Source organism: Nuphar pumila, chromosome 17, assembly GCF_984573655.1.
Source record: "Nuphar pumila chromosome 17, dmNupPumi1.hap1.1, whole genome shotgun sequence".
Classification (NCBI taxonomy): Eukaryota; Viridiplantae; Streptophyta; class Magnoliopsida; order Nymphaeales; family Nymphaeaceae; genus Nuphar; species Nuphar pumila.
In genome coordinates, this window is record NC_143265.1 from 80576305 (window position 1) to 80602694 (window position 26390).

The 26390-nt window shown below is 39.0% G+C and overlaps 2 protein-coding genes across 2 annotated transcripts in view; both read left to right on the forward strand.

Moving 5' to 3' along the window:
* LOC149812431 (putative RNA-binding protein C660.15) overlaps positions 1–10533 on the forward strand; it is a 29052-nt gene extending 18519 nt beyond the window's left edge. Inside the window, exons 5-14 of the mRNA XM_089993777.1 lie at positions 1382–1447; positions 1586–1671; positions 1808–1853; positions 3173–3227; positions 6331–6407; positions 6596–6731; positions 6833–6966; positions 8220–8324; positions 9623–9763; positions 10140–10533. Coding sequence (XP_089849903.1) covers positions 1382–1447; positions 1586–1671; positions 1808–1853; positions 3173–3227; positions 6331–6407; positions 6596–6731; positions 6833–6966; positions 8220–8324; positions 9623–9763; positions 10140–10217 — 924 coding nt within the window. The 3' untranslated portion in view covers positions 10218–10533. The remainder of the gene's footprint in view (positions 1–1381; positions 1448–1585; positions 1672–1807; positions 1854–3172; positions 3228–6330; positions 6408–6595; positions 6732–6832; positions 6967–8219; positions 8325–9622; positions 9764–10139) is intronic.
* A 2383-nt stretch (positions 10534–12916) lies between these two features.
* On the forward strand, positions 12917–25973 carry MCCB (3-methylcrotonyl-CoA carboxylase). Its single transcript, XM_089993778.1, has 10 exons — positions 12917–13181; positions 13336–13455; positions 14241–14675; positions 14798–14888; positions 22966–23207; positions 23327–23491; positions 24431–24505; positions 24796–24927; positions 25542–25598; positions 25695–25973. The coding sequence occupies exons 1-10, from the start codon at positions 12942–12944 to the stop codon at positions 25896–25898; spliced, it is 1761 nt and encodes a 586-aa protein (XP_089849904.1). The 5' UTR covers positions 12917–12941; the 3' UTR covers positions 25899–25973.
* The last annotated feature ends 417 nt before the right edge of the window (positions 25974–26390 follow it).

Genomic DNA, 26390 nt, shown 5'->3' on the forward strand with positions numbered 1-26390 from the left:
GTAATAGACATGTGAGTGACCTAATTAGTTGACGATAAGGTGTGGGGTCTTTAAGAGTCCCATCTTCCAGCCTTAATTTGATGGCCACTTTCCACAAGATCAAGAACATTATGGCTTTGATACCATGTAATGAAATATGTAGAAACTATAAATAAAGGCCTCTAAGGGCTTACAAGATTAAAAACAAGAGATAAAAATATATCCTTATTGGATAGATGCTTGAGCACCAAGCATTGAGGAATGAAGGGGGGATGACATCCCTATTTATACAAAATACAAGAGAGAGAGAGGGAGGCCACTTGGGAGCTCTCAAATAGAGCTGTTGGGAGCTCCCAATGACTCTATGTTCAAAAGACCATAGATCCCATGATTTATTAAATAAAAGTCTTAAAAAGAAAAATAAATAAAAAGGAAAACAGTCCCTATTACATGTAAAAAGACTAAAATGCCCCTATAGGTCTTTACATATTACAAAACTGTCTATGACAAATATATATATGTATTAACAACATTAACCATGTCATTTTTATTCTCAAGGGCTTATTAGGATACATACATATGTGCCACATGCACACTAATTTGTGCATATGCACAAAAAAAAAGAATTTTCTTTGCTTTTTAATTCCTGATTATATCTAACAAGACAACATGATAAAAAACAAAAAATATCATGATTTATTCAATTTTGCTTTTTTTTACTACAACTATTTCATTAAATATTGCCAAAAAATATCAGCAGCATTTGTGACCAAGGATGGCAAGAACTCAAGGGGAGTTTGTTGTCTTCGAAGGCCCTTCCATGGCATCAAGTTGTCTCTTGGGAAGGTATTCCTTTCACAGATTCAGTATCTATGGGGCATTTTGCCGAAACTAAGTCCAGTCAGGGATGGGTGGGATTGGTAAACTTTGTGGTTTTGTGGATAGAGGTTTATTGTTGATGTTGAAAGGCTGGAAATTAAAATAGCTCCTTTTTTGGTAAAATTTCTTTGATTTTCAGGTCTTGGGAAAATTCGATTAAAAAAAGTGATAATATACAAAAATATCATGATATGATTATGGCTTTTTTTTTAGAATATCATGAATTTCTTGGATAATCTTTCCAAAAATGTGTGACCACTGACGAACAATTATCAAGAAGTGCTAAGGGTTGTTTGTCTGCTGTGGAAGGCTTTCCACCCCAGAATTCACTATCTATGGATTCTTCATACCAGTACAAAGTCCAATCATGGGGTGTGGACAGGGTGGAGTTTGTCGGCATGTGTTATAGGATTTTGTTGGTCTTGAAAGGGGCAGAAGCAAAAATTTCTTTGTGTATGCACTATTTGATGTTTGTGCTTTCGCGTTCATTGACACGGTTATTTTTTTGGTTTTGGATATACAGAATGCTCTTGAAAGTGAACATATTCTTGGGACCAGAGTGTTGGAGGTCAAAGTTGCAACTCCAAAGGTAGTTTTGAATTAAAGAGGTTCCATTCCAAATTTAGTGTTGGTTCAAGATTTGCATTTAAATCTTCTCTTACCAAGTGGTTCTTTTGTCTTTCTTTTAATCCCATGGATTGCAATGTTGCAACCAAAATTTATATAGGAAGAAATGAGGTCATCTTCAAAGAGAATTCCTCGGATGTTTGTTGCCAGAATTCCACCTTCTGTTACTGAAGAGATGTTTCGGAGGTAATATTGTATGCCTGTTTCACTTTGATGTTATAATTTAAGTTAAGAGGTTTATCTGAAGTTTCATGTCATAAGTCAATAAAAAAAATGCCATGTTAAGACAAATACCAACTCATCACCTCAATATCTGGTGCAGTTACTTCGAGAAATATGGTGAGATTACAGATTTGTACATGCCTAAGGTAAGCTGCTTCATAGTTTGCTGGTTTACTACTATGAATGTAAGGATATATATTCATTGGCTTTTAATCTATCCAATTAGGGCTGGGCAACAGGCCAGGCCCTGGCTGGATGCCTGGTGCACAGCCCGCCATAAGGCTCATGAACCTAATTGGGTCAAGGCTGGCTCGTGACATGTTTCTATATATATATATATATTGTATATATTATTATATATAATGTGTGTGTGTGATCATGGCATGCTGCAGATGACCTTAACATACACAAAACCAAAGGGCAATATGGTCAAAGTGACACCCTTTTAATGAAAGGCTTCTAGTATGACATGAGGGGTAGAGAGGGCACCCATTTATACCAATTACCCGTCAGGTGGGCCTTCCCTCACCCTCTCCCATTATTATGGGACTAAATTAAAAGTGCATTCAGTCTCTCTCATATGATGCGCGTTATTATGCGAAGGAGCAAGTGCATGTTGGTGTAGTTAATTAGTTCCTTATTGAGAGGAGGGGAGAGGGGGCCCACCTGGTGGCTATAAATGCTTGCATTCTCCACCAATGTATATGAGTGTATATGGGTCAGGTACTCGACTAGATACTGGGACGGGTTGCCCGATCGATTGTCTCGACCCTATTTTCAATTCTTTTCCTCTTTCTTCTGATTTCCTCCGAGTTTCCTTGCTTATTGCTTTATAAGTGTCCATAGATAGCTGAATTTTTTAATGCACCCTTTTTTCTTTATGGGCACTACACATGGTTGTTTCATTGATTTTAACTATCTTTTTTACCCAATTTGTGTTTCAAATAATATATGTGAAAATCATTCTGTTTAGATGTTTTTTTTTTTGTTATTTTGATGATAAAAATTTGCTATCCATGTGCATGCTGGAATCTTGTACAGCATGGAGGTCAAGGCATATTTATCTTAAAATTCCTCTATTAAACTATGTGTTAAAAATTGTCATGGAGGTCAAGGCATATTTATCTTAAAATTCCTCTATTAAACTAGATGTGTTAAAATTTGTGACTCTATTAAGACTGCATGTGAAATTCTACTTAAAGCGGTGGCCTGACTTTATAGGTAGTCGAACTATAATTGTTTTCACTAGTTTTTCATCTGCTATTGAATGAGTGAAGAATGTTGTAGGTTTGCATCATGGGAATTTGGTTTATGCCAGTTCATCATTGGTGCAAAATTTTATGCTAATTCATCCTCTCTAGCTTTCTGCAACCGTTCTTTGTGGCAACAGCTCAGCTACTCATGGACATTCTCTACAGTACCAGGTTGAATATTTTTTTTTGATGTTATCAGTTGATTTTTGTAGGACCAAAGATCGAAAGGACATCGTGGAATTGGGTTTATCACTTTCCAAAGTGCAGGTTGGCTTTCTGGAATTTGACCCAGAAACTTTTTGGTGCTATATTGAAGATGCTTTTATAAAGCTTTTAGCAGAGAGACAATTCATCTACTAGGTCGATCAGCTGATGATATTGACAATGTTGATAAGGATGCTTTTACATGTTTTTCTTTTTGTGAATTGTGTTTGCAATACTTTGACCTCTTCTCTTCTCTCTCTCTCCACCTCCCCCCTGTTAAAATATATATGGATTATATATATATTATAGAGTATTTATGTATTTCCTTTTGTAATGTCCACTAGGGGCAATTTAGTCTTTTTGTTCACATGTAAATCGGCATGTCCACTAGGGACTTTTTTGTAATCATTTATTTTTTGTCTTTGTATTTCTTTTATTTGTTTAAGGGGTAATAAAGGGGCCTCCCAAAAGAGCTGTTGGGACCCTCCCCAACGGTCACAAATGTGACCGCTGGGGAGCTCCCAACGTCTCTTTTGGGAGCTCCCTTTGACCCCCAAAAGCTTGTATAAATAGGGGACTTCTCCCCTACTTCTTGTAATGCTTTTTCAAGCATTTTCAATAATATTCTCATTATTTTGAAGGATTATGTCTCATTGTGTGTGATTTGCTCTTAGCCCTTTGAGGCTTATTGTATTTTGCCCATTAGTGGCTTCTTGTTTGTATACTTGTTTTCCCTAGTGTTTCATTACACCCACCCCATCTCCCCAAAAAAGGTTCAATTCTTTAGATAGTTTCCCTTTACCACCTAATGTGTCACACTTGGGGTTCTGATATGGCTTATTGCTCTATCCTTATGCGTAGGCAAGCAATAGGAGCTACCCAAAGTGAATTGAGAATTTTCTCCAGATCTTTAGAAGTAGGTCAAAGGAACCTTGCAAGTGTTTTGGTCCCTCTTCCCATGCATTTGTGCTTATCTAAATATCTTGTAGAAGTTGATGTCTTCATGCTGTATGGGGTTAGCATGTATTTGTCATTTTAGCGTTCATGTACTTTATTACGATGATATACCTTCAGCATAAAGCAAACTTGGGAATTATAGATTGGATTCAGGATTGAATTCCGAAATACTACTCAAGTCTGTAATGTGATGTGGGTTTTGGATGGATCACCATTGACATATTTGGCAATGACATGGTTTTGACCGAGGACATCCGAAGGTCTTGGTTATTGTCTCAATACCAAGTCAGTTGACTTTTTCTGCACCAACTTGGGTACTTGCTCTATGCCTTCTGAGTTAAGCTGGGGGGGCTGTTGCTATACTAGTGGGGAAATCTAGTTTTCCATGAAAGGACTAAGAGTGTCCTCTTGCATTGAAATCCACTGGTAAATTACCGAAAGAGTTGTGTGTTGCAGTCACTACTAGATTGTGCAGTTGTTTATGCATGCATGTATTCGCAAACCTGCCACTTAGCACTTCAGGTTATTGCATGCAGGCATTTTTATAAATAAGCTAACATAAGGACCCAATGTCTGTTGTGGTTAATGAGAAAATGAATTTATAACAGTATTTTTCTTGACCTACTTGTCTTTAGCTTCTGTGCTTGACAATGACAACTGTTTCAAACAAAATAAAAGCAATCAACTACTTGGTGCATCAATGTGAAGCGATTCTCTAGAGTTCCATCTTCTATTCTGGTGTATAAATATTCACAAACATTGTTTATTTGATGAGCAGTCAATTGTCAAGTCCACTTTATGTTTTGTTAGTCCTGCTTCTCCTGCATGTCTTGGAGTGGCCAACATTCTTTTCCTTGCATTGCAGTTGTTCCTACACTGCGTAGTGTACATAAACTGCGTCATGTCTTTTCTATTGCCCTCTCATAGGTGCTCTTTCTAAATCAGAAAATGTTCCATCCTATTTCTATGTGCTACAGCTTATGAAATATGAGCTGGAAACATTGTGAAAATGACACACTCTCAGTTTCTCTCCCCACATTAGTCGCATGCAGAAGCAACCAATATTCCAAGATTAGCTTCATGATCAAGTGCCTTCTTCATGAAAGTTTCTTCTGGTGATAATCATTAGGCTTTTGAATAGATCATCCCAGCTTATAATTGGGATACAAAATCTATCTAGTGATGGCAGTTTGTTTATAAAATGGGAGGGGTTGGGGATTTGATGTAGTTGCCATTTCCATTAACACAATAATTTTTTCTATTTCTTAAAGAATGTTGAACGAATAGTGCATTGACATTGAAGATTATGCTTTGAAGGGGAGCCAGTGGTGACGTAGTCTATCACCTGGAATTTTCTCAAGATTGTCGTAGTCCTCTATGTCTTGGGTTTGCAGGGAAAAAAAATTCAAGAATGTTTCTTGAAAACATTTGTCCACAAAAAAGTGATTAATGTGTTTGTTAATGTCAAATTTTCCCATGAAGCTGTTTACTGTCCTGGGAGAGGAAATGTTTCGTGTGGTTTGAATATGTGCCCTTAATGCTCAAATCATAGAGTGGCAGGGACAAAGAAACCTTATGCGAGGATGATAAAAAATTAGACTACCTTAATCCTTAAGTTTCTGAATAATCCCACAGCCTACGTTCCATGATACAAGTTTATCTTGATTCAGTTACAAGAGGTTTGATGCACAAATATGACCAAGTTGTTCCAAGGACCGCTGCTGATGTACCTGGTGCCTTTATCGCCTCTTTGATTTGTTTGGAAGCATAAATTGTGCACTAGGCAAAATGCCTCCTGGCACTTTTTCATGGAAGTGTCACCCAAAGCAATGCAACATGTTGGATGCCATTATCTGGATATCTAAATTCTAAACAACCTGCATCCACTTGAAGTATGCAGAATAAGGCTGTTCTAGCGAAATTAAATAGAAGCATAATATGCAGCTAATATAAGTCTGTGTGCTTGTTAGGTTGAAGGGGATTAGTGTAAACTGATTGAGATCTGCTAAGTAACAGCTAAGGGATTTATTTCTAGGCTTTGCTTATTCATTGGTATGTCTTTATGAGTTTAGCAGAAAGTCAGGGATCTCCTGTCATATTTGTGTTTACTTTGTATTGATACCATCTTCGTGTTCCGTATATTGAGCAGTGAGTTCAGTTAACGTGTCCTGGCTGCTTGAGGATTAAATCTTTGTTCTGGGTGTTACAGATTCAGTGGATACCCTGATGGCTGAAACTCATGAATTGGAAGGTTCAACAATTGTTGTCGATCGGGCCACACCAAAGGCAACTCACTTTCCCTCTATGCTTCCTGAACAATGTTTCCCTGCAAGCATGCCTTTTTCTGGAGTTGCATATCGCATAGTGGCTTTGTTACTGTGACAGCGATCAGACAACTAAGATTTTTCATCCAACTGAAATGAAAGTTCATTTGCACCCTAACCATAAAATGTGATGGTAATTGTGCATTTCAGGAAGAGGACTTCAGGTATCCAAGCAGAATGATGCAAGGTGGATATGGTGCATATAATGCTTATATTACTGCAGCTACTCGGTATGCGGCACTAGGAGCTCCAACACTATATGATAATCCAGGTTCATCCTTTGGAAGTAAGTGGTTCACAAGCTTCAAAAATGTGTGTATCATTGGGTTATCGGATGCATTTTTTTATTTATATGCATAATAATCTTTTCAAATTCGCACCATGCAGGAGGATACTCTGGATCAAGTCATGGGATGGGTAAAAAGATATTTGTGGGAAGACTTCCACAGGAAGCAACTGCTGAAGATCTACGTGAATATTTTGGCAAGTTTGGCCGGATTTTAGATGTCTATGTCCCAAAGGTGAGTTTATTAGTTGTTTTGTAATTAAGTGAATTTTGTGTTGATGATGCTAAAGGATGCACATAGGAAATGCATTACAATTTTAGGTTCCGACTAAAGCTGTATCACAGATGATTGGCCTTCTGATTTTCGATCTTTGTGGATCTAAAAGAAAATTTTAGCTTTGTCAATTTGAGAGCATATGCTATTTCCATTGCATAGTTGTGAAGTGATCAAATTCTTATATTGTAAAATTCTGAGGAATTGGACTTTTGTGCTTGCTGTACAGAGGGTATTTTTCATTCTCGCAGGTCACCCGCTGCACTCATGATATTGTGTGCAAATTTGTAACATGTTAGAAAAGCATGGTGGACAAGTTTAAAATAAGTGGCAAAATCACATGCACAGGCTGATAATGGAAGGAAACTGTTGAACTTAGGGTCTGCTTTCAATTTTCGGTTGCAGAACTTTTACAATTGTTGGTGGAATATCATAATGATTTGTCCAGCAACTAGTTGACTACTGTAATAATCTTGTTTATCAAGTTTTGTGCATTGACTGAACATTGTGTGTTTAGCTTGAGCACTATTCTTGCTTATTTTCAGCACGAGTTGCATTTTACATGTTTGTTTGCTAAGTTTGTACTTCAATGGATATTTTTAATCTTTTGATGCACCTTTTGTGACATCTCCTACTTGTAACTAACTGATTCATGAATAGTTCTCTCTCATCTAAAGTGTCCTTATGTTTATTGTGAGTCTTTTCTCTCTGTTTCTTCTTATATGTATCAATGGCTGGGTTTTTAAAGTCTGCAACAACTTGGACTAACCTCACGTTAAATCCTCTTTCAGTACATGTTCTGTTAGTCAATCACTTTATTTCTCATGACAATGTGTGTGTTTAATAAAGCTTATTGCATCATGTGCTTGTTCTTTGTGGTTCTAGTTTTATTAATTGTTTTGTGAAAGGATTTCTGTATAACATTTTATTAGCAGGTGTGTGCTTATCTTGATGGTTGCATGCATTCATGCATTATATTTTAATTCATGGAACAGAAGGCGTTGTCTACTTATAATGTCTATTTGTTTGTGGTGCATGGGTTGGTTGCTTCCAAGTTTTTTCATTCCCTTTTTTAGTTTACATATTTCAATATCAAGGGGCGATATTTACATTTTTTTTAATTCTGTATTGATGGGAAGTCTTAATCAGGGCCATTCTTCGTTATGCTCATTTGAGACGTCATACTAAGGCATGCTTTTCTTCATATGGAGCAGGATCCTAAGAGAACTGGACACAGGGGTTTCGGTTTTGTTACTTTTGCAGATGATGGTGTAGCTGATCGTGTAGCCCGAAGATCTCATGAGATTCATGGACAACAAGTACGTGAGCATGTTCAAGTCGCATTTACATTTTGTTTGAAGATCGATTACATCAAGTATCCTTTTTTTGTGGTGAACTGGAATTTTGTACGCTGCTTCATAAAATTTCCTCTACTGCATTATATATTACCGAAAAGAACATTTTTTAGGTTAATTTGTGAGTATCATTATTTAGGCATCAGAAGATATCCAGAGAAGGGTTCTTTAACATTGTAATAATCCATTTCCAAATTATGAGAAACTAGCTTTGAGAAAAATGAATGGTTTTACCCCTATGAGGATTTAGTTTAATTTATGACAAATAAACTAACACCTTCTCTTCTAGAAAGCTAATTTATGCAACGCTCTGTGTGGGAATAAGCTAATGTTTTGAAGTCTTTGGCAAGCTGATTGTCATTATTATTAAAGTTGAGAGATAATGAGGGCATTCCATTTGTTAGTGGTATCAACATGGAGGAGATACACTGCTTGCATGCAGTAGGAGCTTCACTCTTGAATGGGAAGATGTTACACAGTTGTTAATAGGCTAAAAATATATATGAAAAGCCCACAGGGAAGTGACAAAAACATGTGCCTCTCATGATTCAGAAGCAAATTCTGAGTACAGAATATGGCTGCACCCGTTGTTGTACAAAGTGTAACGGAACCCGTATTGGAAGGACTAAGGATACGAGTGTGTCATACCATATCATATCATGTCATAAGATACAGAAAAAGCCCTATGTAAAAAGTTAATACACAAAAAATCTCAAAAAACTAGAAAAAATATAGAATGCAATAGAAAAAAATCAAAATTAAGCATTATAATCAATTAAACATAGCTAAAATATAATATTTACTATTAAGAATCACATTAAATTAAAAACAAAGCGAAGACATTCAAAACTACCTAAATTTGTCTATTATGTCAAAAAGGTAATAAAATGGGTGGCATAAGATACAGTATGATACATCTCTGAATTGTATGATACAGGCCGTTACGGTCCGATAATTGGAACCTGGCGATACTTGAAGCAATATTGTATTGGGCTGAGGGCCGATACAGTGTATCATATCATAAGATATGATATGGTACAACTCTGGCTACACCTTTTGGCTCACTTTTCTGCAACCAGTTTAAATAAATAATGGTCTTCTAGCTTCATATGTATGGATTTCCTTGATTGTGATGATGCTTATGTCTTCTGGAGCCTGTGGTAAAGTCCAACGTTCTTTCTCATTGTAATAACAATTGAGTAGGCTTATGGTAAGGATCATTTATATGAACTCAATAATTCATGGCATAACCTTCCATGCAGGTTGCTATCGACTCAGCTGCACCACTAGATGATGGAGGTGCAAGTGGTAGTTACATGGCTGAGGCAATGGAACCAACGAGAGGCTATGGTGGTCCAATGCGTGGTTATAGCCGGCTCTACGGGAACATGGATTTTGAAGATGTGAGTATATGATTTGTATTTTCATGTTATATTAGTTGTATATACTCCACATTTTGAAGACATTGATGGAATTTCAGCTTGCATACAACCCCTTTGCAATATGACACAGTAGTTTATGTAATAACTCGCAATAGGCAGTATGCTTGTAATACCATACACAAAACAGAAGCTGGTAACATGTCTCCCTCTTTTGAAAAATTATAGGAACAATTGCTTTTGGACCGAATATTTTGCTTTCATTTTTCTTGCATCCTTTGAATTTACTATCCCAATCTCAGTCTCTACTTTACCATCTTGTTTTCTTTTTTATGGTAGATAATTGTAGGGCTTGGTCCCTGCCCCAACAATGATTGATTGGTTCAATATTTTTTCCTAGTGGGGGAGCTATGTTACTGGTGGAGGCGGTGGAGGTGTCAGATCTTCTAGGATGGATTGGAGGTACAGGCCATACTAGTTGATCAAGATGGAAGCCTGGTTTCTTTGTTCATGGGCTTTGTGCAGGCTCAATCCTTCATGTTAATGCCATGGTACTACCAGCTATCTCTTTCTAGTCAATTTAGCCATGAGGATCCAAAGTTTAATTATTTCACAGAAGTGGAAACTTGTATGGAATTCAGTTTGTCTTGCATTTCTAATTTACTTCCAACTCACTTTTCCTGACTTGGCAGTCGTGCGCTGCAAGACCTATCAACATTTTAAAACATACAGTCTGTGTGTGTGTGTGATTCATGACAACTTTCAAGGAATGAACGTCCGCATGATTCTTGTCCTCATGCCGCTCTAACAGAACATGAGAAAATATAGTGACACTATATGGTAATAATGCCCACAAGGACTCCACTCATCTGGTAAGAGCCACTTGTGAATGCCATCAAGTTGATGGGACATTACAAGTTTGAAACCCATGGGTTGTGTCCCTTGCCACAAGTTGGAATCTGGGTGTACTCCCCTGTGTGCAGGGGTACCTCAAGGGTTTTACCAATCAGAGGCCAGCCAATGTGTGGTCGATGATGGAGGCTTTTTTTTCTTGGATTATCTAAAAAAAACTATATGGCATTTTTTTCTGAAAAACTTTCATATAGAATCCATCGTCTACCCTATTAATCAGAGAAAGTGCATGCTTTTAAAGTGTCCTAGGACCATTGTTTGTAGAAATACATAAAGAAATTCCTGTGGTTACCGTTACGGTGAAGATGCATATGAAATGTCTTTTTAACTTGGTTTGGAGTACCACCGAGGTGGTATCCCATGTGTTTAGTGGGGTCCTGTGTCACGCTCAAGGCCCAGTATCTAATCCCTCTGCCACATGGGCCGGTTGTTGTTCTGGTAAGGGTCTGCCTAACCCCAGCTTGCCTTTTGAAAAAAAAAAACTTGGTTTGGATTTCTATAGATGTTTTAAGCTTGTGTTAGTATGCAAGAAAGGGCTTATGGCTAAATGTATTAGCTCAAGTGGGTTAATAAAGCTTAGAACTGTCTTTTAAGATGTTCAAATTTCCAGGAAACTTCCATTGAGATGCAACTCTATCGCTACTTGGACCCATCCCATCTACTAGTTGGGCCAGGTCAGGCCCGATACTTATCCAGCTTTAGGCTGCAGCAAAAAGTTGGTCCATCTTGATAATGACGGATCCGATATCGATGATGACCTTGGTAAGGAGTTGCTAACTATGTATCTGGTGTCAAAATTTGGTTGATTTGAGATCATCCATAGAAAAAGCAATGCCTTCTTGCATTGTGATATTAACTCCAAATATCCGTGATCTGTATGATGTGAATGAATCGAATTACCTATTGGGTGATTTATTAGTGAACCAACTGGTTAAAGATGTCCTACTGAAAATATTTTTGTTATTGCTTTAATTTGTATTTCCCCAAAAGTGTATCCCGCTATGATAGTTCCAAATAAATCAAAATGCATTCAGTGTGAATCCGATCACGTGATATCCAATTGGGATAGATCCATACGATATGCACATGGATCTGAGTATTTGTTGGATCCATAATCCGTTGATTTGGTTTCAAGTCCGATTCTGATGATTATTAAGATGCTTGTTTGTTTTTTTCTTTTATATTTACACGGAGAAACCACCCTTGGGAACAAGAGACCTAGCCCCTCTGGCTCTGTCTGTCATACTTAGTTAGGGTCACTGTCCTAGCAGCGTAAAACTCCGTGGGCTTTCTCGTTGGCCACAGGGAGTTGCCATGCTTGCTCATTGTGGAAATAGTTTTTAAGTATACCGGAGTGAACGACCGGACGAAGTAAAAGGCTTTTTCAAGTCAACTGGTCGAGGTAAGTCTCAGCCCAGTGGCTGATGTGCTGGATACTAGTAAGGCCCCTTCATGAATTATTGAGTCTGATAACAAGTCTCAGCTGAGTCAACCAAGCCTTCATCATTGTGAAAAATCTGGCCCAAGACCAAGTCTTTCTGGATTGACTTTGACTCTGGTCACCGTATGCGCCTCCACTAAAATGCTGTGTTTGGATCCAGTGTTTGGTGCTGCCGAGGCGGCAGTTTGACCGTCTGGGCACGCAGCAACAATCAAGTTCAACCTAACTCCCCCAAGACAGAGTTGGCCATAAACTGTAAAAGCGACCGGTCCTGACCGATACTTCATGAGTCCTTGACCTGATCTAAGTCAAGGTCGGGACTCTGGGCCTTTGCTGTTGTAGCACCGGTTGGCCTCGTCAAGAGAAACATGAACGCGCTTCAAACCTTTATAGGTTCACTCGGCTCAGGACTGCTTCACACAGTCACCTGCAGCAGCGGTCCCAATTACTGGAATCTATGTCCCAAGGACACGCCATTTTGGATGCGTGTGTCTAAGAGAAAAGGACACGCAGATACGGACATGACTCGTGTAGTATTATTTTAATAATACTTTATTATATTTTAATTTGATTTCCGTAAAATTTTATTTTTCGATGTTAAAATATTGAAAAAGAGTTTTTTATTGATTAAAATTTTTCAGCGTCCTCGTGTCTCATTTTTTTGAATTTTTTTTCGCTCGAATCCGAATGCTGCGTCCTCGAGTCTACGAATCATTGTGACATAGACTGGAATTGATCCCATCGCGCACGTGCGCTTGCTGTTGCTTTCTGCTGCTTCCCTCCACCAAACGTTATCCTCTCTTCTTCCACTCTAAAACGGGAGGAAGAGAGAGAGAGAGAGAGAGAGAGATGCTAGGGTTTCTCGCGAGAAGGGCGTTCAGGAGGCCTTCTGGAAGCGTCTGTGGAAGGATCTCCGGTGGTGAAGCGGCGCCGCCACCGTGGAGATGGCGGAGCTCCGGCGCCGTCGACAGCCGCGGCCTCTGCATCGGCGTCCTCCCAGACGGCATCGACCGATCTTCCGACTCCTTCCGACGCAACTCCGACGCCATGGATCGGCTTCTCTCCGATCATCAGTTCCAGATCAACAAAGTACGCGATCATCGTCTTCATCTCCTCTCTCTCTCGCTCTCTCCATCACTGTATGCTCTCTAGGTTCAGGAGGAGGAAGAAGCAAAAACTGGGAGATATTGCTTGATCTTTAAACACTAACCAGAGAGAAATTTTCTTTGATGTGCTTGTTTAGGTGCTTGCCGGAGGTGGCGCCCAGGCCGTGAAGCGGAACCGCGATCGGAATAAGTTCCTTCCTCGCGAGCGGATCGATCGCCTCGTCGATCCTGGAGCTTCGTTTCTTGAGCTGTCACAGGTTCGAATCTTCACGGCCGCATGAATTTTTTCGTTTTTCGTTGTTGTGATGGCGGTCTTCCTTCTGTGGATTTGCATTCTCTTGCCGAATTTCGCTATCTTGTTTTCTATATTTTGATGATATTCTGATGGATGATTATGATGATGGTTAGTGCGATTTTTCCATGCTTGACGTATCTGTTGGAGAAATTTTTAGATTGCATTGAGTTTAGATATGTTGAGTTTGATATGGCTATAAGTACCACTACTCCCATGCATCTCTTTTTCTTTTCTAACCTAAATATTCTGATCCTGAATTGTACATTATCTTTTGTTATGTCTATTTGATGAATATGAACGGCGACGGGGCGCTGATTTGTAAGAAACCAGAGTTTATTGTATTTACCATGTCGAATGATTTCGCTCCATGATATCCTCAACCTATTCGGTTGCTTAAACGCCTAGTTCCTTGTTTCCTCTATAGAATTGTCACAAGACCATATTCTCTTGTAGGCCGAGGCCGATACCTACTTTGTGTCAAGATTTCTCATTGTACGTAATCCCAGAAATCGCCAGATAATTGAATGGATGTTGAATTAAAACTCGTCTTATGTAACCGCTCTTTGATCTTCAAACAAATAAAAGCTCCGTTTCTAAAGCAGAGTTTGAAGGACATTTAAAGGATCTGCTAAAAGAAACACAATGAGATTATTTAGCGAATGTGAGTTAATTAGATTTTACATAAATCATTTTGTGGGATGTATGTTTCTCGTCTGTTTCTAAATGTTCTCCTTCTGCAAATGGAAGCTCGCAGGACATGAGTTGTATGATGAATCGCTACCATCTGGGGGTATCATTACCGGAATAGGGGCTATTCATGAATGTCTATGTATGCTTGTAGCCAATGACCCCACTGTTAAAGGTGGGACTTACTACCCTATTACTATAAAAAAACACCTCAGGGCACAGGAGATTGCTGCACAGTGCGGATTACCATGCATTTATCTCGTTGACAGTGGTGGTGCTAATCTTCCTAGACAGGCTGATGTTTTTCCTGATAGAGACAATTTTGGAAGAATTTTCTACAACCAGGCGCAGATGTCATCGCAGGGAATTCCTCAAATTGCGTTGGTTTTAGGTTCATGCACTGCTGGAGGTGCTTATATTCCTGCAATGGCTGATGAAAGTGTGATAGTCAAAGGTAACGGTACAATATTTCTGGCTGGTCCTCCTCTTGTGAAGGTTAGTTCATGTTAGCAAAATTTTGTAATACTTGTGTACTTTTCGTCCAAATCTATTTTAAAGTCAAATATGAACTGGAATTTTCAAAATCTAGGTTGTATCTGAAGGAGTGCTTTTGGTAGGCTGCTACTGGTGAGGAGGTCTCTGCAGAGGATTTAGGTGGGGCAACTTTGCATTGTAAGATATCAGGAGTTGCTGACCATTTTGCTGAGGGTATTTTCTCTCCATTCTTATAGCTTTTACATTTCCATTCTTTGAAACTGTCATCATCTTGAGTGTTTATTTTGAGAAAGATTGGATTGAATGCGATGGGTTGGTGGATAAGGTTAGGCTAGTAGCTTCTTATTAGGGAAGCTTGTGTTCGTCTCAATCTTTTCTGAAATAAATATTTTGAGTCTAAATTGAAATGCCAATAAGATCTATTGTGGTTGCTTTTGCCTGATTAGACTAAAACTAAGTCACAGGGATTCGGCTAGCAGGGTGCCGCACCCGCGTCGAGTCGCGTCGACGCGGGTGCGGGTGGGGTCAACCCGACCTTGGGTGCATTGACCACACTTAGGGTCATTTCGGTCCATTTTTTGGATTTTTTTTTTAAATTGCCCTATGAAATGGGCTGCGGAATTAAAAAAAAAATCTTTGGGGGGGGGGGGGGGGAACCCCGCCAGGCACGATCAAGAAGAGAGAGAGATAAATACCTTGGTATCAAGCATGACCGCACAGAGTATGGCAGTGTTGTGCATGGCGGTCCGTAGGTTGTCAAGCGTCTCTTGATGGTAAGCATGGGTACCGTGAGAGAAATCGAACCTGGCGACGTTCATGCCTTCCCTGAGCAGCTTCTCCAACATCTCCACGGACCTTGATGATGGACCCAACGTGCACACTATCTTGGTTTTTGGCCTCATCTCCATGTTGTGGCACTCTGTGTGTCTCTATGCGAGGAAGGGGCGAAGGGGAGGGGAGCATCCTCTGGGTGCAACTTTGGTTTGAACAGGCAAGGAGAGGGGTTTTTAGAAAGAGAAGACGTGTGACACTGTGGGTAGAAATATGTGGCTTGCGTGGTAAGTCTTTTTTTATTCGGGAGACAACAGAAGCGACAATGGGTCTACTCCTCCTTTATTATGATCTAGGCTATCAGGTCAGGGATTTTGTGTACAAAAGATATTTTGTGGGTTGTGAATTGTCAAAGACCAGGGACATCCGCCGCCCATACCTGGCTACAATGACATGTGTGTCCTTTCTCAGAAGTTGGACCTGTCCGACTAGAGATGGTTTTGGGTTCCCTTCAGAAATTGGCCGCATGCATTCTAACGAACCAAGTCCTTGATGTGACTCATGTTACTTGAGTTTCTTGAAAACATATTAAAAAAGGACATACTTCGAGGCCTACAGTTTTGTGTTTCAATCGTTCTCATTGAACTTGGGTCGACTCCACTGGGTTTTGTTGGAGGGTCAAGTGGGACAAAAGCCATTTAGTTAAGGGCCGCTACTCCGACAAGTTGGTCAAAGACTCAAAGGTGGACCCATGAAGATCCAGAGGGTCGACAGATTTTAAGAAGTGTGGGTGTGGAACTGAGGGCATTTTAGGTATTTTGGTGTGCAGACCTATAACTCTCGAAAGGACCAAAGATAGTTAAGTTTTACAAATAGAAAGTCTGAACGAAACAATGAGCCTTTTTCCAGGTTTTCTAAAAACCGCTTTGACATTTCAAAATGACGACGATGACCCCTGAAACTTTGTGTTGAAATTTGAAAAACAGAAACCGGTGTGCCTAACCCAAGAGAGGACGTCGTTGGAGAGGCATATTCCCGTTGAGGAAACCGAACCATTCCAGTAAGTGAAGACGGGGACAGATGGAGTGGCATAAAGTGATCCATAAAAAAGTGGGCAACCGGACACCCCTTATATATATATATATATATATATATATATATATATATATATATATATATATATATATACATTTTTGCCCCTGCCACACCCCCGCACCCAAGGTTTTTGAAAGTGCTGCACCCCCGCACCCGCACCCATGTGACATAGGACTAAAACATTGGCATTGTGTAATTGTATCTTCTCTTTTCTTCAATTCTTGATCCTTAATCTTCTATCTTCATGATAAAGAAAGTCTGCTACTTCCAAGTTGGATTGCAATTAGACATATCTAATGTTTGTGAAAGAATTTGAGACATCCAAAGTTCTATCACACGAGAAGAGTAGAGGACACCAAGGAGAGAAGAAGTTGCAGCAGAAACCCATGATTCCTCAACCCAAGAATCAGCGCATAAGCCTTCATTATATGTTATAACTTATAACTAATACAAAGTTTAGGGTACTAAAATACCCTTTTACAACATAACTAAATTACAAGAAGACCATTAATGAGAGTGTGTCAACCCTGTACAAAATAACTTAATAAAATATGGATCGGATACAGACTTGATTTGGACCCAAATATAAACATGACTTCTTTTCACCCTCCCTCAAGTTGTGCATGGTTTTAAACCATGAACAACTTGCCTTTTAACATCTAAAATATGTCCTTGGTCAGTCCCTTTGTGAACAGATCAACAACTTGATCAGTAGTTTGAACAAATTCAAGTTCAATCTCATCTTCCACCTTCTGCCCTACAAAGTGTTGATCTATCTCGATGTGTTTGGCACGACTATGGTAAATAGGATTAAAGGACATGTTGATGGCACTTTGATTATCACATAAGAGAAGAGATCGAGAGACCGATTCTCCTACCTCTGTCAGTAGGTGCCTAATCCATGTAACCTCAGCAGTGACGACTGCCATTGATCTATATTCGGCCTCTTTACTTGACCAGGCAATTACTTTTTGTTTCCTACTACTCCAGGATACCATATTCATCCCAATAAAGACACAGTAAGCCTGAGACTGACCTGCGTTCATCTGGGTCTCCCACCTAGTCTCCATCAGTGTAAACAATGAGATCATGTGCATTCTGCCCATTCATCCTCTTTCTATATAGAACACCATCCCTGATGGTTCCCTTGAAATACCGAAGTATTCGTTTAACAACTTCCATATGCCCAACACATGGCTCATGCATGAACTGGGATACCTGATTAATTGAGTAAATAATATCAGGCCGAGTGAAAGTGAGATATTGTAGCATCCTGACTATGTTGCTATACCTCGTAGGATCCTCATATAAATCTCCATCTTGGGAACTGAGTTTCTGGTGAAGAACACTTAGAGTTTCTAAAGATTTGCACTCTTTCATGCCTGCCTTGCTAAGAACATCAATGGTGTATTTATGCTGGGTGAGGGTCATTCCTTTAGTAGTTCTGTCAACTTTAACTCCAAGGAAATATCGTAGTTTCCCAAGATCCTTCATTTTAAATCTTTGATTCAAGTGTTGCTTGACCTCCTCAATATGATCGTTAGAGTTACTTGTAATGATAATATCATCTACATATATCAATAACAAAGTAACTACATCTTGGCTTTTGAATATAAACAGGGAGTGGTCAAGAAGGGATCGACTAAAGCCATATTTTTGTATTTCAAAATAAAAACTATCAAACCAAGAATGGGACACCTGCTTCAACCCGTATATTGCTCTTCTTAGTCTGCACACGTATTTCTTAAGATCTCCTGCATATCCAGTGGGCTGCTCCATGTACACTTCCTCTTTCAGTTCTCCATATAGAAAAGTGTTTTTGGCATCAAGTTGACTAAGTGTCCACTGATGTTCAATAGCTAAGGATAACTCTGATTGTCCTCATTTTTACAACTGGACTGAAAGTCTTATCATAGTCATGTCCTTGCTCCTGTGTGAAACCCTTTGCAACATGTCTCACCTTGTATCGTTCGATAGTACCATCCGGTTTGTACTTTATTTTGTACACCCACTTGGACCCAACTACATTTCTATCAGGTGGTCTGGGAACAACATCCCAAGTACCATACTCATGAAGGACCTCTATTTCTTCATTCATCGCTTCAATTCATCTTCTGGAATTTGCGGCTTGATAAAATGTTGTGGGTTGATCTTCCTTGCCCAAGGAGGTTAGAAAGAGATGAAAATGCATCAAAATTTTTTTATAACTGACCCATCTTTCAATCGGATGATGAGAGCGAGTGGATCTTCTAACATTGATGGTTGGGGTAGAAGTAGAAGTGGTATCCATCTCCTGATTAAAAATAAAGGATGCCTCTCTTTCTCATCGAGTATAAACGACACCTTTATACCTTTCTGGTTCCAAGGATGATTCTAGTCTCATACTCTCCTGGGCAGTCAACCTGCCAGCAGGCATAGTTCCTCCATTCCTTTGAATACAATCCGAAGGGCAAACATCATTAGTACTAGAAAAATGCTCAGAATTCAACCAAGGGTGATAGACCTCAACTTTAGAGTCTAATTCAGAGAAAGTGGCTGATTGATAATCAAAGTTCAGTTCATCGAAGACAATGTTTCTGGATATCTTGATGTGCTTACTCATAGGATCATAACACCTATGCCCCTTATAATCATCTGCATATCCCACAAATCTTCTTTTCAAGGCCTTGTCTTGAAACTTATGTCACATTGAAATGTCAATATGTACATAACATGTACAACCAAACACACGCAAATCATTATAATTTAGATGAACTCCATAAAGGGAAAAATAAGGAGATTTGTTCTCCAAAATAGTCATGGGCAATCGGTTTATTACATGAACTGCCGAATGAAAAGCTTTAGCCCACAAAGTAATTGGAAGATTGTTATCATACATCATACTCATTGCACTCTCGACAATATGGTGATGCTTCCTTTCAACAATCTCATTCTATTGAGGTGTATGAGGGCAAAACACTCTTCTACTTATTCCATTATTTTGGAGAAAATTAATAAAGTCATTTGAAGAGAACTCACCCCCTCTATCACATTGGAAACAAAGAATATTTTCAGAGAAATGGTTCTTGACAAAGAAATGAAAATTTTGGAACTTGAAAGTCTCAGACTTGCTTTTCATGAAAAAAATTCAGGTGTAACGAGAATAACTGTCAACAAATATAAGATAATATCTAATTCCAGATCTAGGGGCAATTAGGGCAGGCCCCCAAACATCATAACAAATAATTTCAAAAGGTCTTGAAGCTCTTTTATTAATAGAATGAAAAAGTAGAACATGACTCTTACATAAAAGACAACTAGAACATTTTTTTTCATTGACATTTAACCCTAAACTAGACTTGGGAATGAAACTATATGAGACAAACTTCTCAATGAAACAACTATTGCAATAACCTAAACGACCATGCCAAAGATTTGGTTTATTGCATTCAAAGACACTAAAGAAGATGATAAGGAGAGCTTCAAGTTGGGATCAACAGGGCGAATACGAGTAAAAGGATCTTCTTTAAAGACATACATATTGTCCTGTCGTTTTCCTTTAGCGAACGTCTTACTCGTGCGAAGATCTTTGGCATGAATGGAAAAGAGAGTAAATTCAACTGAAGCATTAATATCATCAATAAGCTTAGAAACAAAAACAATGTTTTTCTTGATATTAGGAGCATAAAAGACATTTGAAAGACTGAGAGATGACTTTGACATAAAAATAACTGAGTTTCCAATGTGAGAAATAAAATGGTGAGATCCATCTCCAGTGACAATGCTATTTTTGCCAACGTAAGGAACAAGATTTAGGAGCTTACCAGCATCACCATTTACATGAGTCGTTGCCCAAGAGTCAACATACCAAGTACCCTGATCATTTTGTTTTAGATTTAATCCTGTAAAAGCTGACAATAACAACTCTTTTACTTCTCCACTGGCCTTTGCACTATCTGTCCCTTTCTTCGCTTTTGCCTGCGATGATTTTCCTCTATTTTGAGGATTGAACCAACAGAACCAACATCTAGCCTTGATATGCCCCCTTTTATTGCATAGAAAACAAGTAGGAATTGGCCTTTGTCTCTGTGAGTTGGGAGGTATGTTGGGCATAGGTAATATTCTACGGTCTCCTTGCCCATTCCTTCCTTGACTTTCCCTTCTCCGAAAATCATAACTTTCTCGTCCTCGCCCATAGGCTACCCCTATGATAAGAACATTTTGTGTACTTGCGTGTACATGAGACTCTTCAGAGAATCCTTTTGAGGTCATCTCATATTGAAATAGTTTTGCACGCAGATCTTCAAATGTGGGTATATCAGGTAAACACAATAAAGAGGTAACAATCATGTGATAGTCAGACCCCAACCCGCTCAGAGTTTGTTGTACCATGTCTTCATGACTCACTACACAACCAACAATGGCTAGTTGATTTGTAATGATTTTCATTTTGTTCAATTTCTCCATGATAGTCATGGAGTCCTTTCTCAACGTTTGAAATTCCCTTTTAAGAAACACCACCCTGGTCTGAGAAACCTGTGAACATGTCTGAACCAATCTATCCCACAGTTGCGTAGCCGAACAGTCATCTGGAATTGCCACAAGTACCTCTTGTGACAGTGTAGAAGTGATATAAGCAACCAGCGCCTGGTGCCTTTTTATCCAGGTTACATGCTCTGGATTTCTGACATACATTGTGGTAGATGCTCATTTACTGTCCTTTTCTTCCTGTGATATAAACTCTGGAGGGACTGGAATAGAGTCATTCAGATGTCCAGAAAGATCCCGACTCCTTATGAAAGGAATGATCTGCCTCTTCCAAGTCAAAAAATTAGAGTTCAACTTTTCATACACGAGTTGACGAAGAAAACTTAAGAATGACCTGACAGGGAAGAGAACGAGTCCATGTTCCAAAGAAAAAAGGAATTCAAGAATAGATGAAGGATATGTTCAACACAATCTTTAGTCTCAAAGGAAATTCTGCTGCCTCCCTTTTTTGTTTTTTTATTAATCCCTGTCAATATTCAAACCAGACGTTGCTGTGAAAATAAGTCTGAACAATAGTTAACCAATATTTTGCACGTCACCTTGTGTTGAGACGATGCAACTTTGAATCCCGATGGTGTATGAAAGAAAACCAAATGGACTAACAGGAAAATCGATTAAGGAAGAACGTGTGAGGTCACGATTCCAAGAGAATAAGAATGACAAAACCAGAGAGCAATATTAAATCAATATGAAAGAAACCCAAATAGAATAATGAGAAGAACGATTAAGAAAGAAAAGATGAGATCACGATTTCAAGAGAATAACTATGACAAAACTGATTGGAATTACAGCCTTACTGAAACACAAATTGGAATCAAGAGAAGAAAAGAAAGAGAAGGAAACGTGGACAGAATAGATGAGAAGAAAAGAAGAATAACAAAGCAAGAATATATATTACCTTAGAAAGAAGTAGAAATATTAATCTCGATGTTTATAAAGAGATCACAATCACCAAACCCTAGATCTTATGCTCTGATACCATGAAAGAATTTGAGACATCCAAAGTTCTATCACACGAGAAGAGTAGAGGACACCAAGGAGAGAAGAAGTTGCAGCAGAAACCCACGATTCCTCAACCCAGGAATCAGTGCATAAGCCTTCATTATATGTTATAACCAGAGTTACCGGAAGCGCCTATACCATAGGGGAAGCGCGCTTCACCAATATGCATTTTGGAAGCGTGAAACGTCGTGCTTCCGAAACGCGCGGGGAAGCGTCTCTTTTTTTGGGAAGCGCATTTTCCTTTTACGGGAAGCGCGCTTCCCCCCACGCTTCCCTCTTTTTTCATTATTTTTATTTTTTTTTCTTTTTTCACTTCCCCCTCGCTTCCTAGGTCGCTTCTTGTTCGCTTCCAAGATGTGATTCGCTTCTAAGTCATCCCCCGCTTCCTAAAATTCTGAAAGTGCCTCGCTTCCCGCTCCCGCTTCTTCGACTGGCAACCATGGTTATAACTAATACAAAGTTTAGGTTACTAAATGCCCTTTTACAATATAACTAAATTACAAGAAGACCATTAATGAGAGTGCGTCAACCCTGTACAAAATAACTTAATAAAACACGGGTCGGATCCAGACTTAATTTGGACCCAAATATAAACACGACTTCTTTTCAGTTTGCTTTTGCTCAAGGGATTTCCCATGTACAGCTATTCCATGATATTACCTTTTCTGATAGTTCTCCTTAACCTTATCAGGGAGGAGTGATTACCTTGTTATTGCTAACTTGTTCACTGTCTTGATATATTACGCCAATAGAAAGTTATTTACTTATAGGAACCAAAAAAGAAAAAAGAAACACTGCTTGAAATTAGTTTGATATAAAGGATCATTATGCATCTTGTAAGATAAAGATGATAATGTTTGGAATGTATTATGATGAAATGTTAGCTTGATTGTAGATGAGTTGCATGCACTGGCTGTTGGGAGGAATATTGTTAAGAACTTGCATATGGCTGGAAAACAAGGGTTGGTGAATACAGTTCCAAGTAATTTGTCAGATTACAGAAATCCTTTGTATGATGTAAAGGAGCTGCGGTCTATTGCGCCAACTGATCAGAAGCAGCCACTTGACATACGAAATGTGATTGCACGAATTGTTGATGGAAGTGAATTTGATGAATTCAAGAAGTTGTATGGCACGGTGAGAATCTTGATGTTTATCTGTAAATTTTTAGCCATAAAGTCAGATTCATTTAATTCTTCATTTCTGCTCTTTAATATGATGCCACTAATATATGAGTATTTGGTTCATATTTGCAGACGCTGGTGACTGGATTTGCTAGGATCTTTGGGCAGCCAGTGGGCATAATTGGGAACAATGGGATACTGTTTACCGAATCTGCCCTTAAAGGGGCACATTTTATCGAACTGTGTGCACAACGGAACATTCCTTTGATATTTTTGCAAAATATTACTGGATTTATGGTATGTTATTTAACTCCTCCTGATCATTACACTGTCATTTGGTTATTATCTGTCTTGTGGCAATGGCATGGTTTCTAATAGATGCAGGCTGCATTTATCTTTTCCTGGTTTGTTGTGCTTATCAAATAGCACCAATAATTGCATAATCATTTGCTGGACGTTACTTTTATAGCTGTTCATATGTATCTGTTAAAAGTCATCTTGGTTTCTGTAAGACCCTATGTCACACGTACACTCCATATGGGGTGCTGTACTCGTGTCAACACAGCATGACATGGGTACGGGCACTGCACGGCGTGTGGGTACGCTGTGGGTCAGATCTAGATAAGTGTCGGATTGGGTCTAACCCCAACTCGATCAAAAAAATTGGTGGTGTTTTGACCTGTGGTCAAAGGGTGGGACTATTTTGGTCCCCCCTCACCACGATAAACTCTCTCTCTCTATACCCCCCCCCCCCCACACACACACACACACACATTGGTCGTACACTCCATTTTGGTATTTGATTTAAGGGGTTAGTGTATCGAGAAAATATAACCTTTCTTTGATGCATTTTGTAAATATATCATTCTTTAATGGTTTCCATCTCTCTACTAGAGAGGAACAAGGCATTTTCTTGCTAGTTTCTGCATTGCTAAATCTGTCCACTTGCACACTGATGTAAACTATGCTTATTATCATATAGATACTATCCAATTTTTGGTCTTTGAAAATTGCGATGTACCTGACTGTGAAGCCTGAGTCAAACACTATTTCCCTGGCATTCTTCTGTATTTTCTCTTTTTAAAGTAGGGGTTTAGATTTTTTCTTCCACACCATTGTAGTACAATTGTAAGATTGTCTCAAAGTGTGGGTCATTTTTCTGGTGAGCATTCCAATCATGAAAATTTCAGGGTATGAAGAAGTTAAATAATTATAATTTTTAAATATCCTTTGTAGGTTGGCTCAAGATCTGAGGCAAGTGGAATTGCCAAAGCGGGAGCAAAAATGGTGATGGCAGTCTCATGTGCAAAGGTTGCCCATCCTTTTTCAGTTGTATCCATGTTTAGCAGCTTCAATTTGAGTAGTTATCATTTTAGCATCTTGACTTGATTGTTGGCAGTAAACGAAAAATCCTCAGTGCTAGTTCAATGGACACTTCTAGTTCTAGTATTATTAATTCTCATGTCTTTTCATGTTATTATTTTTACAGAAATTCCAGCATCAATCTGATGAGATATACCACAAGTTATACATGAACCTAGTAGGAGAGAAGTTATGTGTAAATTAACTGATGAACCTCATATACTTATGTTCATGTACAGGTGCCGAAAATGACTGTTATTGTAGGTGGAAGTTTTGGTGCTGGCAATTATGGGATGTGTGGACGTGCTTATAGTCCTAATTTTCTCTTCCTGTGGCCAACAGCCAGAATTTCTGTGATGGGTGGTGTTCAGGTGAATGATACAACTGTTCTTTTTCTTTTCCTTTTTTCTCTTGGTTGCCTGGCGATCTCAGAAAAAAAAATCTTCTTTCCCATTGACAGTATGTTCACGAGTAATCGATTTCAGTGTAAAGCGGATGTTTCATACAACTGGAAAATGCAAGTGTGATTTCCATATTTTTTCCTGACAAAGACGTAGATGACTCCTACTTTTGGCACCATTCCTTTTTTTTTAGCTGAGACAAAAAAATATGACAAACATGGCCAATTCACATGTCAAAATATGAAAAATCTGGCCTTTTTTGGCTTGATGGTTTTACCCTTTCGTCTCCTGAAAAATTAGGCACCTTGGTCCAACTGCTTGTCTAAGTTGTCACCTGAAAAAAATCAGGCGCTATATAAGTTGTCTTCTGAGAAAATCAGTCTATGATTTTGACCAAACAAAAGAGCAAAACTGTAAAGAAAGTAGTAAATTGGTCATGTTTGTTATATTTTCTAGTGCGCCATCAGTTATGGTATTGTGCTAAAAATTAGCCATCTAGTCATTGTTTGCATTTTTTTTCCTTGGAAAGAATCTACCCACAGTGGTTGAAATGATACCCATTCGTTTGTCTGTCTAACTGAAAGGCTGCCGGTGTGCTTGCTGAGATCGAGAAGAACAACAAGAAACGACAAGGAAAAGAGGTTGAGTCTTTGTGCAATTTGAATTTCTGTTTTCCCTCTAAATCTCGTTTTCTCTGGATTGTTGTTAACTTGGGATAAAGTCGGATATTGTTACAGTGGAGCAAGGAGGAAGAGGAGAATTTTAAGGGTAAGGTTGTAGAGGCATATGAAAGGGAAGGGAGCCCCTATTATTCAACCGCAAGGCTTTGGGACGATGGCATCATAGACCCGGCAGACACCAGAAAGGTTTTGGGGCTCTGTCTTGCTGCTTCCGTTAAACCTATTCCTGAGGATACAAAGTTTGGTGTCTTCAGAATGTGAATCTCATTAAATGAATTTTCTGTTTTTTTTTCTTAACATTTGGGTTATAGTATTTATAATCAAAATTTCCTTCAAGCCCCTGCCTCATAGCGGGATGTACATGGGTTTAGTTTGGGTTTTAGGCGTTACTGAATCTAACGGTATCAGTCTAGCCTTAATCAGAGAGGTAATTTGGACACAGACTGGAAAAAACTATCCCTATCTAGTTAGACATGCTTGTACATGGGTGTTGGTGACGGGCCGCCATGTCCCTAACTTGGGCTCGTTTTGCCTTGGCCTGCTAGGTTTGGGGATGGCCCGACCTGAAAAACATTTTTTTTTATATATTTACACAGAGAAACCGCCCCTAGGATCCGAGACTTAGCTGTGCTGCCTCTGCCTGTCATACTTAGGATCACTGTCTTGGCAATGTAAAACTCTGTGGGCTTACCCTTGTCTTTAAGGAGTTGTCACGCTTCAACTCCTCGGCGAGCATCAGCAGCAGGTAATCAG

Bases quoted from the DNA above. Each gene is read 5' to 3' on its own strand.
- MCCB (XM_089993778.1), top strand. From the start codon at position 12,942: ATGCTAGGGTTTCTCGCGAGAAGGGCGTTCAGGAGGCCTTCTGGAAGC. The intron at 13,456-14,240 runs GTTCGAATCTTC...TGCAAATGGAAG, and splicing joins CGTTTCTTGAGCTGTCACAG to CTCGCAGGACATGAGTTGTA. The intron at 23,208-23,326 runs GTGAGAATCTTG...TCATATTTGCAG, and splicing joins TCAAGAAGTTGTATGGCACG to ACGCTGGTGACTGGATTTGC.